The 17,108-nt window shown below is 43.1% G+C and overlaps 1 protein-coding gene across 1 annotated transcript in view; it reads right to left on the bottom strand.

The window, feature by feature from the left end:
* The window catches only part of MRAP2 (melanocortin 2 receptor accessory protein 2), a 50,274-nt gene that overhangs the window by 26,270 nt on the left and 6,896 nt on the right, over positions 1-17,108 (bottom strand). The window contains exon 2 of the mRNA XM_033234508.1: positions 4,707-4,840. Within this exon, the coding sequence (XP_033090399.1) occupies positions 4,707-4,833 (127 nt within the window). The 5' untranslated portion in view covers positions 4,834-4,840. The remainder of the gene's footprint in view (positions 1-4,706; positions 4,841-17,108) is intronic.

Here is a 17,108-nt window from a genome sequence, read left to right as displayed (position 1 = left end):
GGCAATATGCTTTAAGTAGCTCTGCTTATTCACATTCCACTTTGAACAAAATTTAGCTTCCTCAAGTTATTTCCACTAATTTCCCCCAACCTCATCTTCTGCCCTATGACCCATCCCCAGGGGACTTTCTCACCCTGAGCCTCTTACAAGAAACATCAGAGATCCCCATCTCATCCCAGAAATATCCAAACTCTCCTGAAGTTTTATTCACATGTTAAGCTTCATGGGCATAGGCACTACAGTAAGATGGGAAAAGTGGAGCCGCTTGTCTTCCCAAAAGCGTCCTTTTCTGGGAAGAAGTCAGAATAAAGTTTTATACAGAGCAAAGCTCCAATGTGGCTAGATGGTTAAGAAAGTCAAAAGAAGCCTTCCAAAGGAGTTTCCACCACAGCCAAGCTACCACAGTCTGTCCTGTCTAGACACTGAGATACTTGGAGACTACTATCGTAAATGGGTAGAACAATTGCCCAGGGGAATTGCAAATGGAATGTGTCATAATAAAGTAACCCCCCTTAACCTAATCTTTAGTGAATGGAATGGAACAAGAGAGCTGAAAGCTGACATGATTTTTTTCCTTCCCATTCTAGGGTAGGACTAGGTTAACTACTCCATCCAACTCGCCCTCCTCTCCACCTCTTGAGAATAAATGGTGAACTTCCCATTTTGTGGTTATATGAAAAACAAGGGTTAATACTTCACTTGAAAGAGAGGGTTCGTGACACTGTCCTCACACCACTTTTGGTTCCTAGGCAGTAGGGTCAATTCTGTGATACGAATTCCTGGCAAAGAGCCAACAGTGATGTTCTCACACTTGTCTCTACTGTCTTACTCCAAGTTTTTGCAAGCTCTAGGTCTGTTTCTCATCCTAATGACCTGGCTTCTTGCTGACTCATCCATGCATAGGTCTGATATCCGCAAGGCGGCACATAAAAAAGCATGGATTTGGCCACCACTGATGCCTCATATTAAGAGGATATTCCTTCAGTTTTTTCTCAACACAGCGGTCAGAGTGGTCCTGCTAAAATGTGATTGTCCACTCATTGACTCATCAGCTTTTGCTTCTGCTGCTTTAAGAACACCTTGTCTCACCCAGCCACGCCCTTTATAGATAACCCATTCCTCTCCTTCCCTTTATAGCAAAACACTTGAGAGATTTGTCTGTACATGCTGTCCCCAATTCCTCTCCTCTCATTTTTTCTTGAACCAATTCCATCAACCTTTTACCCCCAGCAGTCCACTAAAACTGCTTTTCAAATCATTGCCAGTAACTTCTACATTATAAATCCAATGGTCAAATCTCAGTCTTCAATTAACTTGACCTAATAGCAGCATTTGACACAGACTGTCTTTGCAACCCTTTTTTCAGTTGGCATCGAGAAAACCAGAATTGCCCAGTTTTCTTCCTACTTTCTGTACATTCCCCTCAGGCACCTATACTGCTATGCAAAACCCTCCAACTTCGAAATACAAGTGTGCCCAGGGCTCAGCTTTGGACTCTTCAGTTTTCTGTCTACACTCACTTATCCAGCCTCTTGGCTTTGAATGCATACTATTTACATGCTGATGACTCTCAAGTCTACAGCTTCCCCCTACCCTCTCCTCCCTTGTCCTCCTGGATATGTGATAGGTGTCTCAATTTAACAAGTCCAAAATGGAGCTCCTGGCGTTCCTCTCTGAAACCTCCTTCTCCCATACTCTTCCCAATTTGTTAAAGGCAATTCCATCCTGCCAGTTACTCAGGTCACAAATCTTCAAATCATTCTTGACTTTTCTTTCTCTTACACACACCGCCAATCCATTGGCAAATCTTGCCAGATCCATCTTTTAAAAATATCCAGAATGTATGCATTTCTCACCACTTCACTCTCCCTACCTGGCTCCAAGCCACCATCATCAGCTGCCTGGACTATGGCAAAAGCCTCGTGAATGGTCTCTGCTTCTAATTTCTTGCCTTTCACTCCCCAGTTGCAAAGTGATGTGTTGAAACCTAAGCCAGATGGCACTCCTCTGCTCCAGACCCTCAAGTAACTGCTCAGAGTAAAAGGCCAAGCAAAGTCCTTAGCATGACCTCTAAGCCCCCTGACCATGTCCATGTCCCCATAGCCTCTCTGACTTCATTTCCTGCTGTTCTGCCTCTTATCACTCCCTTGGTATCACGCTGGCCTCCTTGTTCCTTGCATGATCCAGTTCACTCCCGCCAAGGATTCTTTGCTGGAATGTTTTTCCCCGAGATATATTATAGCTCAATCTCTCACTTCCTTCAGGTCTTTTATCAAATCTCTCCTTCTCAGTAAGGCTTTCCATGGCCACTCTAACTATACTGTCACCTCCACACTCCACATTCCTTTCCCCCCACTCTATTTATCCTTTTATATTGCCATCTGACATTATATATTTAACTATTTATTGTCTGTCTCTCCCACTAGAATGCAAGCTCTATAGGGGGAAATATTTTTGTCTTTTCAGTTCACTGTTGTCTCTCCAGTGCTTAAAATAGTACTGCGCATAACAGGTGCTCAATAAATAGATATTGAATGAACGAATAAATAAATTTCCACTCTGTTGGTGCCAAATTTGTATAAGATACATGTCCACTTCTGATATATGATGAGGTTTAATATGGGATTCAAAACCAATGGCACAAGAATTATCAATGGCCATCTGAGGGTGCTTCTCACATGAAACATGCTTTGAAGGTAGGAATATTAATTTCAGCAGAGGAACGCAGTCCAAAGATGGAGCTATTGTTGCCAAGTATGATCCATTACAGGTCGGGCAAATACAGATAACTGTTATGGTCATTCCTGTCCTCAATGAGTGCTTCCCCTTGAAATGTCGGGCTTCTGTTCTTTTGAATCTGCATCTAATTGGCTTTGTATTTTGCCCAGCAAAACAAAGAGTCATACTTGAAGGTCAGAATCACAGCATTTTTAAATGAAAGAGACTGTACCAAAGCACACATTTCAACAGTTGACGTGATCTTTTCACTTTCCTGTGTATCTGGGGTTTTGTGTTTGTTTGTTTTTTGTTATCAATGTGTCTCACATATTGTCAGGTTTCCGAAGCTAAGGGCTTCTACTTATCAGCTCTCTTATATCAGAACAGTAAGTATTCAGGTATTTTTGTTTTATCTTGATGTGAATATTAAAATTAACAAAAGCAGTTGTTATTAATGGTATAGTAGGTAGTGTAAGTAAGGAAAGAATGAGTCACACCTCTGCCTATGTTTCTCAGGAAGTTTTCCAGCTATAATTATTTCTAGAATGAAATATCCTCAAAAAAGATTTTATTCAATTGTCTCTGGAAATGTACCAACCAAAATTATAGCAGTAGGCCTGTCTTCTGTGCCTCTTAAACTAAGGAAAAGAGACAGGAGCAAGCTGACACAAAAATAAAGTTGATGTTACCAAGCTGTAAAAGCCCACATTTCAAGAAAATATGTGGCAATTTTCCGAGTCATTTTGATTTCCACTATAATTCAGAACAAGCAATTGTCTTTACATAAAAGTTATCCTAGGAAAACAACATATTAAAAAATTTAAGTAAATTAAGGAGGGTGATTTCACACCCAACAGCCTTCTATCAGATAATCAATGACAGCATACCTTAATGAATGCCATGTGCTTTTTTTCCACAAAGAAATACTGAGTAGATGTCAATAAAGGAATGAGTGAAAGTATTTAATTATTACTACTCACTTAAGGGGTAAAGGACATGTGGTTTAGTTAATGATTTTTGCTAAAGGAACAAAAATAGAAAGCCCTTCTTGCAAAAGAGCACCAAGCTGGTGCAAGAGATCATGAATGCCAAGACAGGTCAGGATAGAAGCAGCCAGGAAATAATTAAAGGAATGAAAACACTTTCTTCGCTACATTTGTGTCTCCAAGTCCTCTTATATTTCCTAATGTGTCCCACTAACCTGGACCAGTTAAGAACGTAAAAATTTTACAGTGCTGTGGATAATTCACTCTGACAAAAGTGAACATTTCAGGGATATTTACGGGGTTACCAAGACAGGACCTGAGACTAGGCAGCAGTTCGTGCCTACCATGTTAACTGTTAACTCTACTTAGTGAAGCAAGGATGTCTCATGCTGGCCAGTCAGCATTCAGTTATGACTGCAGTTGAATAGCAACGGCTCACAGAATTACATTTCCTTGCTCTGTGCTGGACCCTTAATTACTCCAATAGCATGAAACACAATTCATGCCTAGAACACAGGGTTAGAAATGATCACAGGCTATTCTGGCCCGTCATTATGAACACACATGGATACACTGCTCTCCACAGCTCTAGAAAACCAACTAGGATGAAAAGATGCTGCTGTGTTACAAAAGAAGGTTCTTCAAATAACAGTTCCAGATCCTATTTTTATACATATTTTTGATAGTTCAAACATTCACAGTTTGGAGGAGCTAAAATAGCAAATGCTTTTTTAAAATTCTCAATCTCAGCTTGACATCGATTCATGTTCTCCTACTACAGGAATTTCTTAGTCTTTCATCAATTAGATTTACCAAGGCCCTCCTGTACCATTTCCAAGCAGTCAACCTACGTATGGAGGCGAGATGTTTTGTGGGATTTGGGAGGTAGAGGACAGAGAGTTCTGTAAGAAGACAGAATGTTCAGGAGAAATAATCCTTGGGTATTTCACAGGTTAAGAGAATACAATTTATGCTTACAATGAGGAATTGTATAAAACTTACATTTATGAGCCTTTAGTCCTTCAAAGGAAACTGGTCCGATCTCATAATATTCATATTCCCAGGTGTAATCAGAATTAGATGCCGATTGCTGGGAAGTTCTGTTAGAAATTAACCTCTGGGCAGACATCTTCAACCTGTACAAATGGAGAAAGTCAAGTGCAGAACCTGTTAATTCATCCAGAGCTGCACAGTTACCTTAATTACTCTTGATCACATTCAGGAGTTTGGCAGCAAACCCCTGGAGGAGGTCTTACCCCCTAGGCCAGGAGAGGTTCTTACCAGCTGCCCACACCTCATGTCATATGGCCACTACTTCCTTTCATCTCACCACTAGACTGGAATAAATGTATTTGAAACCAGACACCATATTTTTTTGTGAACTTAACCCAATGCCTGGCACATAACCAATGTTCAGTAATTGATGAAGCAAAGAAGGAAAGGAGGGAAAGAGTATGTCAAAATCTCTGAGCTTACAGCTTCAGCCTCAGCACCTATACCTGCAAGAGTATGTCACGAGTCTGCTGAAGCTAGTTCATTTCTGATACTAATTTGATGTATTACTCAATCTCAGATTGACATTGATTTCAGTTCTCCTATAAGGGAATTTTTTAGTCTTTCATCAATTAGAATCACCAAGGGCCTCCTGTACTATTCCCGAGTAATCAGCCTATGTGTGGAGGTGAGATGTTTTGTGGGATTTGGGAGGTAGAGGACAGAGAGTTCTGTAAGAAGAAAGAATGTTTAGGAGAAGTAATCAAATTAGTATCAGAAATGAACTAGCTCAGTATGTATCCATTGAACACCTACTATGTAACAATGGAGATAAGCAACCTAAGGTTTTGTTTGTTTGTTTGCTTTTCTTGCTTCCAGTGGGGTTAGAGGAAACTAAGTTTAATAAAAAGGAGTGAATAAAGAAGAGCAGGCAACAAAAGTTGCATAGTGGATCTTGCAGAAGATCCGCAACAGAAGTCCACAACTTGTCCAACTGCTTACTCCTGAAATTTATCATATTTTCAGGATTTCCCAAGTATCTTTGTTAACTGTGACTATTTTAGACCAAAAAATCCTGACTTCTTTGGGAGAAGATGATTGCACTGCGCAGCATGGATGCCGAAGGTGATGTCAATGCAGCCTGTGTTCAATAACTGCGTTTGAGCACCTACGGTGTGCAAGACACTGCACACTGTGGGGTGGGCAGAGATGCATGAGACAGATCAGTACACCACAGGCCTTCCCTTATAATGGAGAAAGGGAGACAAAGCAACAAATAGCAGTAACATAAGGGAAAATCTGAATGAAATATCAGCAGAAACGAAGATTCATGAGCAGTCACTACCACTGCGCCCGCTTCAAGAGCTTTCTGAGGTTTCTTTCGCCCGCACCCCTCCCCACTGCTTCCAGGGCACAATCCTCAGGGAAGCTAGGGCAAAATCAGCACCACCCTTCCGCCACACTTCTGCATCACTCTCCTCTTTCCCTCACCCCTTCTTTCCCATCCCAGACATGACTCCACAGAAAAAGACTCCAACCCCATGTCATCATACTGTTCAAAGGATGGGCCCAAAAAGCCTAAAATATTTACTTTCCGGTCTTATATTATAGAAAAAGTTTGCCAATCCCTGCTATAGAGCCATGAAAAAAAAATCTGAGCTTCAGTTTTCCCACTAATAACATGAAGATGATTATGGTACCCACTTCATGGAGTTGCTATAAAAATTAAATGTGATGTTGCATGAAAAATTAATAAAAATATTAGCAGGCCGCACAACTATTAATTAGAAATGCTGATCTTGGATAGAAAAGCCTCGCTTTGTTCTTCAGACACACCCAACTCCCTGGCCAGCCAATTCTTACCAAATGTACCAAGTGTGAATTGATTGATTCAGGCAATCTACCCGCCTCACCCTCCAGAGTGTTGGGATTACAGCTGTGAGCCACGGTGCCTAGACAAATAAATAAAACTATGACCAAAAATTACTTAAAGGTGTTTAGATCATTTGAAAGTTAAAATGATCAACATTTACATCCTGGGATTCATGCTGTTCTACCAACTCAAAAATAAAATAATATTTCTCTCCTTTTTTTCTTTATTAAGGAAAATAAGATGAAGTCTGGTTTGATCATGTCATTTTTAGTAGAAATCAACATTACAGCTACTGTAACAGCAGAGCGGAGGGAGGCACTAAACTTCATCTGGAACAGAAAAATAGTGAAAAATACTTAAAGGAATGAAGAAAATAAAGATGGAGGGTGTGTATTCAGGACACCACAGAACTGACAGCTGTTCTCCCACGGCCACACAGTTCTCAAAGTCAGCACACAGTGGGGACCCTCATCTGTGGCTGCCAGGGTCCACAGGACCAGTCAGAAAGCAGCAGTAACATCACCCTCATAGGGCCGGTCAGGAACTAGTCAATAAAATATGTCCGTGTAAGAGTTAACTGTAAGGAATATCAACCACCCACCCTGTAACAGAGACATGCCTTCTTTTTCTCCCCCTTACACTATCCCCTTTCATCTAAATGAACTATTTAGGGATTGATTACTAAAGGGCATTACCAAAGGGTAAGTTACATGTGCAAAAGTCCTGAAGGTGGGAAGAGAGGAGTGAAGTTCTGACCAACACTGACAGACAAGAATGACCGAATAACAGAGCCAGCCTACAGAAGGTTCTCATTCTGCAGAATGAAATGTGACACCAGCTCTCCCCAAGCAGCCACCAGTTGCCTGAGTAGCCTTCAAACAAAAGGAGGGGCATTTGTCTCCACTGGCTCTTTCCTCTCACTTCTTGAATCCCAAAGATAGCTTTGGAGGACAGAACCTCTGACCTCTTCTACAAAGCAGTCACCTAGTGCCCTTGAAAAAGTCCACGAGGCATTATTTTTTCATGCAAGTCTCAAATTAACCAGCTTAGGCCATCAGATGCACAAGGACCAACAACAAACATAAGGCAGTGCTAGGGAAGTGTTCTGTGTCATCCCCATTGCCAAGCCCGCAGTGACTCTCCAAGCTTTGCTGAAACATAAGCTGGGAACTGCCAGCATGTCCAAGCAGCAGCCCCCAGAGTCTGCTATTCCACCACAGTGTGCATGATCTGGGCCATCCACGCAGTAAGGGAGGCAGCCTGGCACTGAGCCTCACTCCCTGGGGTGCTGACAGGCCGGCAGCTGCTCTCTCTTGAACACAACAGCAGGAAGCGGCAGCTCCACGGGCAGCTGCTGTCTGTGTGGCTACCACTCCTGAGAACCACCCTCCCCGCACTGAGATTTTCTTAATGTCAGATTTCTTTATAATATTAGAGTCATGAAAAATAACTTCTTTGACAGGAAACATATCCTAAACAAGCTTCCACATCACAGAGACTAAACTGCTCTTTTGAACAGCTGAAAGCATCACTGCCAACAAAAGCAAAAATGAAGATTAGGACTGCATCCCAAAGCTAGCCCTGAAAAGAAGCTTACCTTTTCCAGGTGTGCACAGGGTAGTGTGGCCCAGGCCAGCCCATTGTTGGGGAAGAGGGGAGATCACAAACCCAAACAGAGAAAGCGTGGTGAGCAGGCCCAGACACCTCTCACTAACCCATCACCTCTTCTCCAACCCACATTCCCATCACTTTCATCCCTTCTTCGGACTATCCAATCTTTCCCGCTCCAACCCAGGTTCCTATACCACTCCTGGGCACTCTCTTTTCCTCCTCGTCCCTCTTTTTTTGAGACAAGGTCTTACTCTGTTGCCCAGGGGGGAGTGCAATGGTACAATCACAGTTCACTGCAGCATTGACCTCCCTGGCTGAAACAATCCTCCTGCTTTGGCCTCCCAAAGTGCTGGGATTACATGCATGAGCCACCACACCTGGCCTCTTTTCCTTCTTTTGAGGGGAGTCTCCCTCTGTCACCCAGGCTGGAGTGCAGTGGTGAGATCTCTGCTCACTGCAACCTCTGCCTCCTGAGTTCAAGTGATTCTCCTGCCTCAGCCTCCCAAGAAATTGAGACTACAGGCACATACCACCAGATCCAGCTAATTTTTGTGTTTTTGGTAGAGATAGGGTTTCGCCATGTTGGCCAGGCTGGTCTACAAACTCCTGACCTCAGGTGATCTGCCTGCCTAGGCCTCCCAAAGTGCTGGAATTATAGGCGTGAGTCACCGTGCCCAGCCCTCTCTACCTTCTTAAAAATGGATCAAGCAATTCTCTCCACCTCCCTGAATTTGAGGAGATGTACTCAGACATAGAACTTCCCAAAGAAGTTCTATGAATAAATTCTATTCTAAAAATAAAGCCATTATTCTATGAATAAATGGCTTTGTGTCAATATCCTTGGTGTATTACAATGGTATGCACGGTAAGAGGGCTGCTTCTTTGGAGTTAGACACTTTCTTTCCATGTTAAGGGATAAACATCAGCAGATGAGTTTTTCAAGTAACTACTAACCTGGGCACAGGACTAGCACATTAAGAAGAAATCCAAAAGGTGCCAGAAACCCTGAAAAATGAGCATGCCCCCACACAAACATGCACACAACTGACAGCGCAGCTACTAAGGCATTCCAAGAAACTGCCAGCCAATGCCACAAATCCAAAGACCTATGCTGACCAGTTTGTACAGGGGAAGACTTAATGGCCAGTCAGATGATCAAAATTCCCAACTGCAATGACTCTCTCACCTTCCTCTTCAATCCTCAAACTCCAAAAGTAGGCATGACACCCAGGATCACCAACCTCTGTTCTGGCCCAGGCCAGGAAGGTCTTGTTAGCTACCTCTTCTTATCCTTCTTCCTCTTACTTCCAGGAATGACTGTCCCCCACACAACATAGAGAAGTCACCCTTGTGACTCATAACCCTCTCTCTCTTCCAGCAAAGAGACTTGAGAAACCAAAGATAAAGCTCAGCCACGCTGCACTTTGGCGGCTGATGAGCCCAAGGTGGGAACTTCAGAACTACAACTTTAGAAGCTTAATTTCCTCCTTGCACAGAACAATGGTACACCCAGCTTACCCATGTCTAAGTGGGTAGGGTCACATAGAAAATGAGAGACTTCAACATTATGAATCACACTCCGAGCCAGCTGGATCTTCTTAAAGCATCTCTACAAGGCAGCACCTCCCAGCAAGGGATCATGCTTGACCCTCTCAATCAAAGCTGCCACATTGTCCTCCCAGGGCAGTGCTTTAAAAACAGTAACATGATGTTATTCTCCAGTTTACTTCTCCTTTTTATAGAGTCTGCGTAAACCACCACCTTCTACTGGCACTTCCCACTTAATTCCCAGGTCTGCTGATTCTTTTTCTGTGAATCCATTTTAAGTCAGTGGTGTCTTTCATGGGGTGTGGATTTTTCTTTCCTCCAATTAAATAAAAAAGATCCTGCTTCCAGGACTTTGTAGTGTTCTCCTCCTTACTACTATTTTGACTCGAGTATGACTCTTTTGAAGTCTGATGCTCTGGCCACTCAATTAAGTCTAGAGATGTTACATGCACGTACACACACACACACACACACACACACAGACACACACACAAACGTACGCATGCTGGGCTCTTCCTTTTCAAATGGACATACTTCCCAAATTTCTCTACACTGCCAAGTTTTATGCCATTCTCTAGTGTTTCCTAGAAAGTACTCAATTACCCAGCAGTCCTCAAAAAATGGTGACTGACAGCTGACAGAGAATTCAGGATGTATCTATTTCCTGCCTATCCCTGCTTCTCCTGTGCACGTCAGCAACTTGTTTCCAGCAGCAAGGCAGCGAACAAAAAGCGTTCCCAAGCCTGAAGACTTCTTCCATCTTAACATAAAATCAATGCCAACAGAAGAACAACTTCCAAAAACAGAAATGGGACTTAATATTTTACACTGATAGATATGTAGTCACCACCTGAAATAAAGATTGCTTAATTAAGAAGTAGGCACCCTTCTTTCACCAGCTGGTATCTCAAAGGGGACAAGCAGTTTGTATTCATAAATCTACCTCTTCCTGTTATGCCTGGGCACCTATATGGTAGTAAACAGGCTAGGAAGGTTTTTTTTTGTTTTTTTGTTTTTTTGTTTTGAGATGGAGTCTCCCTCTGTCACCCAGGCTTAAGTGCAGTGGTGTAATCTCAGCTCACTGCAACCTCTGCCTCCTGGGTTCAAGCGATTCTCCTGCCTCAGCCTCCCTAGTAGCTGGGATTACAGGTATGCACCACCATGCCTGGCTAGATTTTGTGCTTTTAGTAAAGAAAGGGTTCACCATGTTGGCAAGGCTGGTCTCAAACACCTGACCTGAGGTGATCCACCTGCCTCTGCCTCCCAAAGTGCTGGGATTACAGGCATGAGCCACTGTACCCAGCCAGAAGTAATTTGTAAAGTGAGTGTTTCCTGGCTCTGTAGTACTCCAAGGTTAGTCCCATTCTAATAGACTTCAGCTGGACATCAAGAAGAATTTCATGTTACACACCCAGGAAAGAAGCTGTAAAGTCTCCATCTGGAGAAAATTTCCAGAGAAGAGAAGAGGCATGGCCCTGAGATACGACTGCACCTCTGCCCCTGGCTCTACAGATTCAGGGAACTGAATTTTCAGTCTTCCAGAGATGAGAAAGCCCTTATGGACTCAGTCATGCTAACCAAGCATAGCAGAATGATTTATAATGAGCATATTCATTTGTTGAATAAGGAAAACAATTTTCACGCTGACCATAGCACATGTTTTACATGGTCTGGGAAACAAAATTTAAGATCAGAAGATTAGCTGGTGAAAGTAGAATCAGGACAAGGGAGTTGTAATAATATGACAAAACAGAACCGTAACGCTCCATCCCACTACATGTGTGTCTACGTGTTAGACTGCCGTCCTGTATTCCAATGTCAATGTCCTGTTGCCACCACAACATGCTATCATGGTGGAGCTGGCTTCCCCAATCACAGGAAAGGCATAGGCTTAACTCTAGCCTTTTCTAGACCTTGCTTTTCTTGGTCTGTCCTTCAAAAACTTCTAGGCTAGTTGAGGGCACCAGTAGAATACCAAGTCAGTCACTTTTATTACAGCTAGGTTTTCTGAGTTCCCATGACTACTTGATTATTGCTCTATCTCTAAACTGTTAGGGAAAGCGTGCTTTAAATTACTAGTGTCAAGTCAAAGAACCAACTATCAAAAAGAAATCTTCATAATGAGATACCACTTCACACCCTATTAACATGGTAATTATCAAAAATCAGAAAATAAGTGTTGGTGAGGGTATAGAGAAACTGGAACCCTTGTGCACTGCTGGTAGGAAGGTAAAAAGGTACAGTCACTGTGGAAGACAGTATAGCAGTTTCTCAAAAATTTAAACATGGAATAACCATATGATACAGCAATTCTAGTTCTGGATATATACACAAAAGAACTGAAAGTAGAGACTTGAATAGATAGTTATGCATACCTATGTTCATAATAGTATTATTTACAATAGCCAAAAGGTCAAAACAACCCAAGTGTCCAATCACAGATGAATCATAAACCAAATGTTGTATATACAATGCAATATGAATCCTTAAAAAGCAATGAAGTTCTGAAACATGCCACAACTTTGATGAACCTTGAAAACATTATGCTAAATGAAATAAGTCAGTTACAAAGGGACAAATATTGCACAATTCTACATATATGAGGTACCTAGAATAGCCAGATTCTTAAAGACAGCAAGTATTGGGTTGGTGCAAATGTAATCATGGTTTTTGCAAATACTTTTAATGGCAAAATTCACAATTATTTTTGCACCAACCTAACAGGCATGAGCCACCGCACCTGGTTAAATTCTCCTTTTTATAAGCTTTACCTTCTGTTGTACCTGTCATTACCCCAATTCATTTCAGGAGAAGTCCACTACAAATTATCATTCCAAAGCTTTCAGGCCCTTCTCATGGATAACATTTAAAATTAGCAGCTTCCCAACAACAAAAAGGAAGCATCTTAATTTCATTAAACTGGTTCCATCCAGTCTCTGGGGAATGTTTTCTAGAGATCAGCCAGTTTTCATGGACCTGGAATACAGACTTGCCAGCATTTTTATTTTGCAAAGTAAGGAAAAATTTTAAAAACAACTATTATTAATAATTATCATTTTGTAGACAGTTATCTTAAACACCGTCCAAGTAGAGAAGATATAATTTCACAATAAAGGCAGTCCTCTGCAAGACAGGAGGGCTAGCACTTTGACATCGATATTTTCACAGAAAGCAGACACTTCCATGGGGGTTCGCATGAACAAAACAAAATTATCAAGTTGCTTTTCACTTAACAAAATTATCAAGTTGCTTTTCACTTGTATCACAAACTCAGCGGTCTGTATCTATTTGTATTATGGGTATTCATGTGTGTTCACATGCATGTGAAAGCACACGCACGTGAACATACACATTGTGTGTGTGTGTCTATATATACTTTTTTTTTTTTTTTTTTGAGAGAGTTTTGCTCCTCACACAGGCTGGACTACAGTAGCGTGATCTCAGCTCAATGCAACCTCTGCCTCCTGTGTTCAAGCCATTCTCATGCTTCAGCCTCCTGAGCAGCTGGGATTACAGACGTGCACTACCACACCTAATTTTTGTATTTTTAGGAGAGACGGGGTTTCACCATGTTGGCCAGGCTGGTCTCAAACTCCTGGCCTTAAGTCATCCACCCACCCCCGGCCTCCTGAAGTGCTAGAATTACAGGTGTAAGCAACTGTGCCCAGCCTGTGTGTATACCTTTCTTTTTTTTCAGGCTTCTTCATCTTTAAGGAAGGGTGAGGGGTGGGGGCAGGTCATTTGTGGAGGTGGCTCCAGAGCACATAGGTCTTGGGGACAGGCTTGCCAATTCCAGGGCCTTCATCAGGGCCTTATTGGCTTCAATGCAGATTTGGATCTCTGCCTTCACAGCCTCATCAGCTGCACCTGACAGCTCCACCAACACCTTATTCAAGTTCATCTTGGCTGCCCATGTCCAGCATGTCCAGTGTCACTACCATCATTCACTGTGTATACATATATTCAGTCATTCCTTAGCATCTGTGCAGGCTTGGTTCCAGGGCCTCTCAAATACCAAAATCCAGAGAATCTCAAGTCCCCAGTATAAAACGGTGTAGTATTTGCATAGAACTTATGCACAACCTCCAGTATACTTTAATCTCTAGATTACTTATAATACCTAATACAATATAAATGCTATGTAAATATTTGCTATCCTGTATTATTTAGGGAATAAATTACAAGGAAAAAAAAGTCTGTGCATGTTCAGTATCCTTTTTTATTTTGTTCAAATCTAGTTAACTATCCTTTTCTTGTTTAAATATTTTCCATCCACAATTGGCTAAATCCATGGATGTGGAATGTTCTCTTTGGTACACTAATTAAACTGTCCTAGTAAGTCCATTAAAAATGACTTACTTTATACCAATCACTCTTACTATAACTAAAAAATAAATACATTTTTGAAAAGACAACATTTACAAAATGTCATTAATCTATTCCACTTCATGCCATCTTCAGCAAACACGTCCACTAAGTTCTCATAAATATGCCCTTCCTGGAGAAAGAGCACTAGTTTTGAACATGTTAAAATTATTATGAGTCCATTCAGATCAACAAGGATATTCTAAACACTGTGTCACACCCACCCTGACACACACACACACACACACACACGGGTTAAGGGGCAACAAAAAAGCCTGAAGACATAGACAGTAAAAACAACAGGGTCATTAAAAAAGGGAGGGCTCATGATGGTACAGGAATCTGGGGTGGGGAAACCCTCAAAGATGGTCCTCTGAGCTTTTGCCCATTCATTTCCACCTGCAAGCTGGACTTCCTCTTTCTCCTCTCCAGATTCCTGTCTACCTTTGTGGGTAGGGATCAGATATTACCTCCTCCAAAGAGATCTCTCCAACTATTTCACCACATGAGGATCTCTCTCTTCTCTCAATCCCATTACATGGATTATCTGAGTCTCTCATTTTAGCAGCAAGAAAGTATACATCAGACTCCCCAAAGACTAAACTTGGCCTCTCACTGAGTCATACTGTTTTATATAGCTGCTATTCTAAAACAGCCTGGCTAAGTGAATTAAAACTTTAAAGATTTTAAACTTTCAAATTGGACCATTTTAAGAATACCAGGGAATCAACCACTCTTTAAATTCTTAGTGGAGTTTCTGAAACACTTGGCACAATAAGAATAAGAGAGACTGGCTATGTCTTAAATCACTGTGAGGATGACTTGCCAAACAAGACTACTTTGTATTTTTGGCTCATAGTATCTGTCTCCAAGCAGCACACACCATATCACACACTATTTGTTACGGTCCTGAGCTGAACCATTCTTTTAGCAAATGAGTGAAAAGGAGAGGTACTGTGTCCGGAATTGGTGGGTTCTTGGTCTCACTGACTTCAAGAATGAAGCCATGGACCCTCATGGTGAGTGTTACAGTTCTTAAAGACTGTGTGTCTGGAATTTGTCCCTTCCGATGTTCAGACGCGTTCAGAGTTTCTTCCTTCTGGTGGGTTCATGGTCTTGCTGGCTTCAGGAGTGAAGCTGCAGACCTTCGGGGTGAGTGTTACAGCTCACAAAGGTGGCATGGACCCAAAGAGTGAGCAGCAACAAGATTTATTGCAACGAGCAAAAGAACAAAGCTTCCACAGTGTGGAAGGGGACCCAAGCGGGTTGCCACTGCTGGCTCCAGCAGCCTGCTTTCATTCCCTTAGCTGATCCCACCCACATCCTGCTGATTGGTCCATTTTGACAGAGTGCTGATTGGTGCATTTACAATCCCTGAGCTAGACACAGAGTGCTGATTGGTGCGTTTACAATCCTTTAGCTAGACATAGTGCTAGAAAAGTTCTCCAAGTCCCCACTAGGTTAGCTAGATACAGAGTACTGATTGGTGTATTTACAACCCCTTAGCTAGACATAAAGGTTCTCCAAGTCCCTACTAGCCCTAGGAGCCCAGCTGGCTTCACCTAGTGGATCTGGCACCTGGGCTGCAGGCGGAGTTACCTGCCAGTCCCGAGCTGTGCGCCCACACTCCTCAGCCCTTGGGCAGTCCATGGGACCTAGTGGGGAGGCGCAGGGGGCGGTGCTTGTCAGGGAGGCTCGGGAGGCCCAGGAGCCCACGTCGGAGGGGAGGAAGCTCGGGCATTGCTGGCTGCAGGTCCCAAGCCCTGCCCTGCGGGGAGGCAGCTGAGGCCGGGGAGAATTCCAGCGCAGTGCCGGCATGCTGGCACTGCTGGGGAACCTGGCACACCCTCTGCAACTGCTGGCCCAGGTGCCAAGCCCCTGGCTGGCCGCTCCGAGTGCTGGGCCTGCCAAGCCCATGCCCACCCGGAACTCAGGCTGGCAGGGGAGCGCTGTGGGCGCTGCAGGTGCAGCCCCAGTTCCTGCCCACGCCTCTCCTGCCACACCTCCCCAAAAGCAGAGGGAGCTGGCTCTGGCCTCAGCCAGCCCAGAGAGGGGTTCCCACAGTGCCGTGGGAGAGCTGAAGGGCTCCTCAAGCGCCGCCAAAGTGGACTCCAAGGCCGAAGAGGCGCGGAGAGCGAGAGCTGCTAGCGTGTTGTCACCTCTAGGTACCAGGTATTTCCAGCTGTGTTCCGCAGAAATGGAAATGTAAGCTAGAGCAGTGGTTTATTTAAGAGCTTAAGACAGAGCAGTAGAAAAGCTGAACTTTCTAATGACATCTTGCCTTCTGAGGCCTGGGGTCTTAAACTAGGATGTGTAGCTCTTGTAGTTTCTCCACCTACTGCACCCACTGCCACCTCAGTACAATCAATTACAAGCAAACCAGAGCTTGGGGTGCAAGGGCAGTGCAGGCTCAAGGCACACCATAGCCTCCTCATCTTTCAGGGAGGGGCCTGGCCAGAAAAGAGGGGCATTATAAAGTGAGGGCAAGAATGTAGTGTCCCGCAGCTTGCCTAGGTCTAAGGGTCCCAAATAGTCCCCAGAGTCTCAAGGCATACCTGGTTCATCTTCCTGGAGCATCAATAATACAGGACCTGGAGGATTATATTTTATATTAAATAAGTGCAGATATGTTACAGAGTAAACTGTAAGAACCAAATAAATGTTTGCTCCTGCCACCTTTGGCCTCTGCTTCAGAATCCTAGAAATAAGGATTAACTCTCCTCTCCTATTGGGCTAATTCAGTGGAAGATTTAGTCCATTCTCATACTACTAATAAAGACATACCTGAGACTGGGTAATTTATAAACAAAAGAAGTTAAATTGATTCACATTAGTTCAATATGGCTAAGGAGGCCTCAGGAAACTTACAGTCATGGTGGAAAGAGAAGCAAACACATCCTTCTTCACATGGTGGCAGCAAGGAGAAGTGTGAGCAAAAAGGGGAAACCCCCTTATAAAACCATCAGCTCTTATGAGAACTCACTATCAGGAGAACAGCATGGGGATAACTGCCC

This window comes from Trachypithecus francoisi, unplaced genomic scaffold (genome assembly GCF_009764315.1).
Source record: "Trachypithecus francoisi isolate TF-2019V2 unplaced genomic scaffold, Tfra_2.0 Lachesis_group15, whole genome shotgun sequence".
NCBI lineage: Eukaryota > Metazoa > Chordata > Mammalia > Primates > Cercopithecidae > Trachypithecus > Trachypithecus francoisi.
This window is presented reverse-complemented; position numbering and strand designations above follow the sequence as displayed.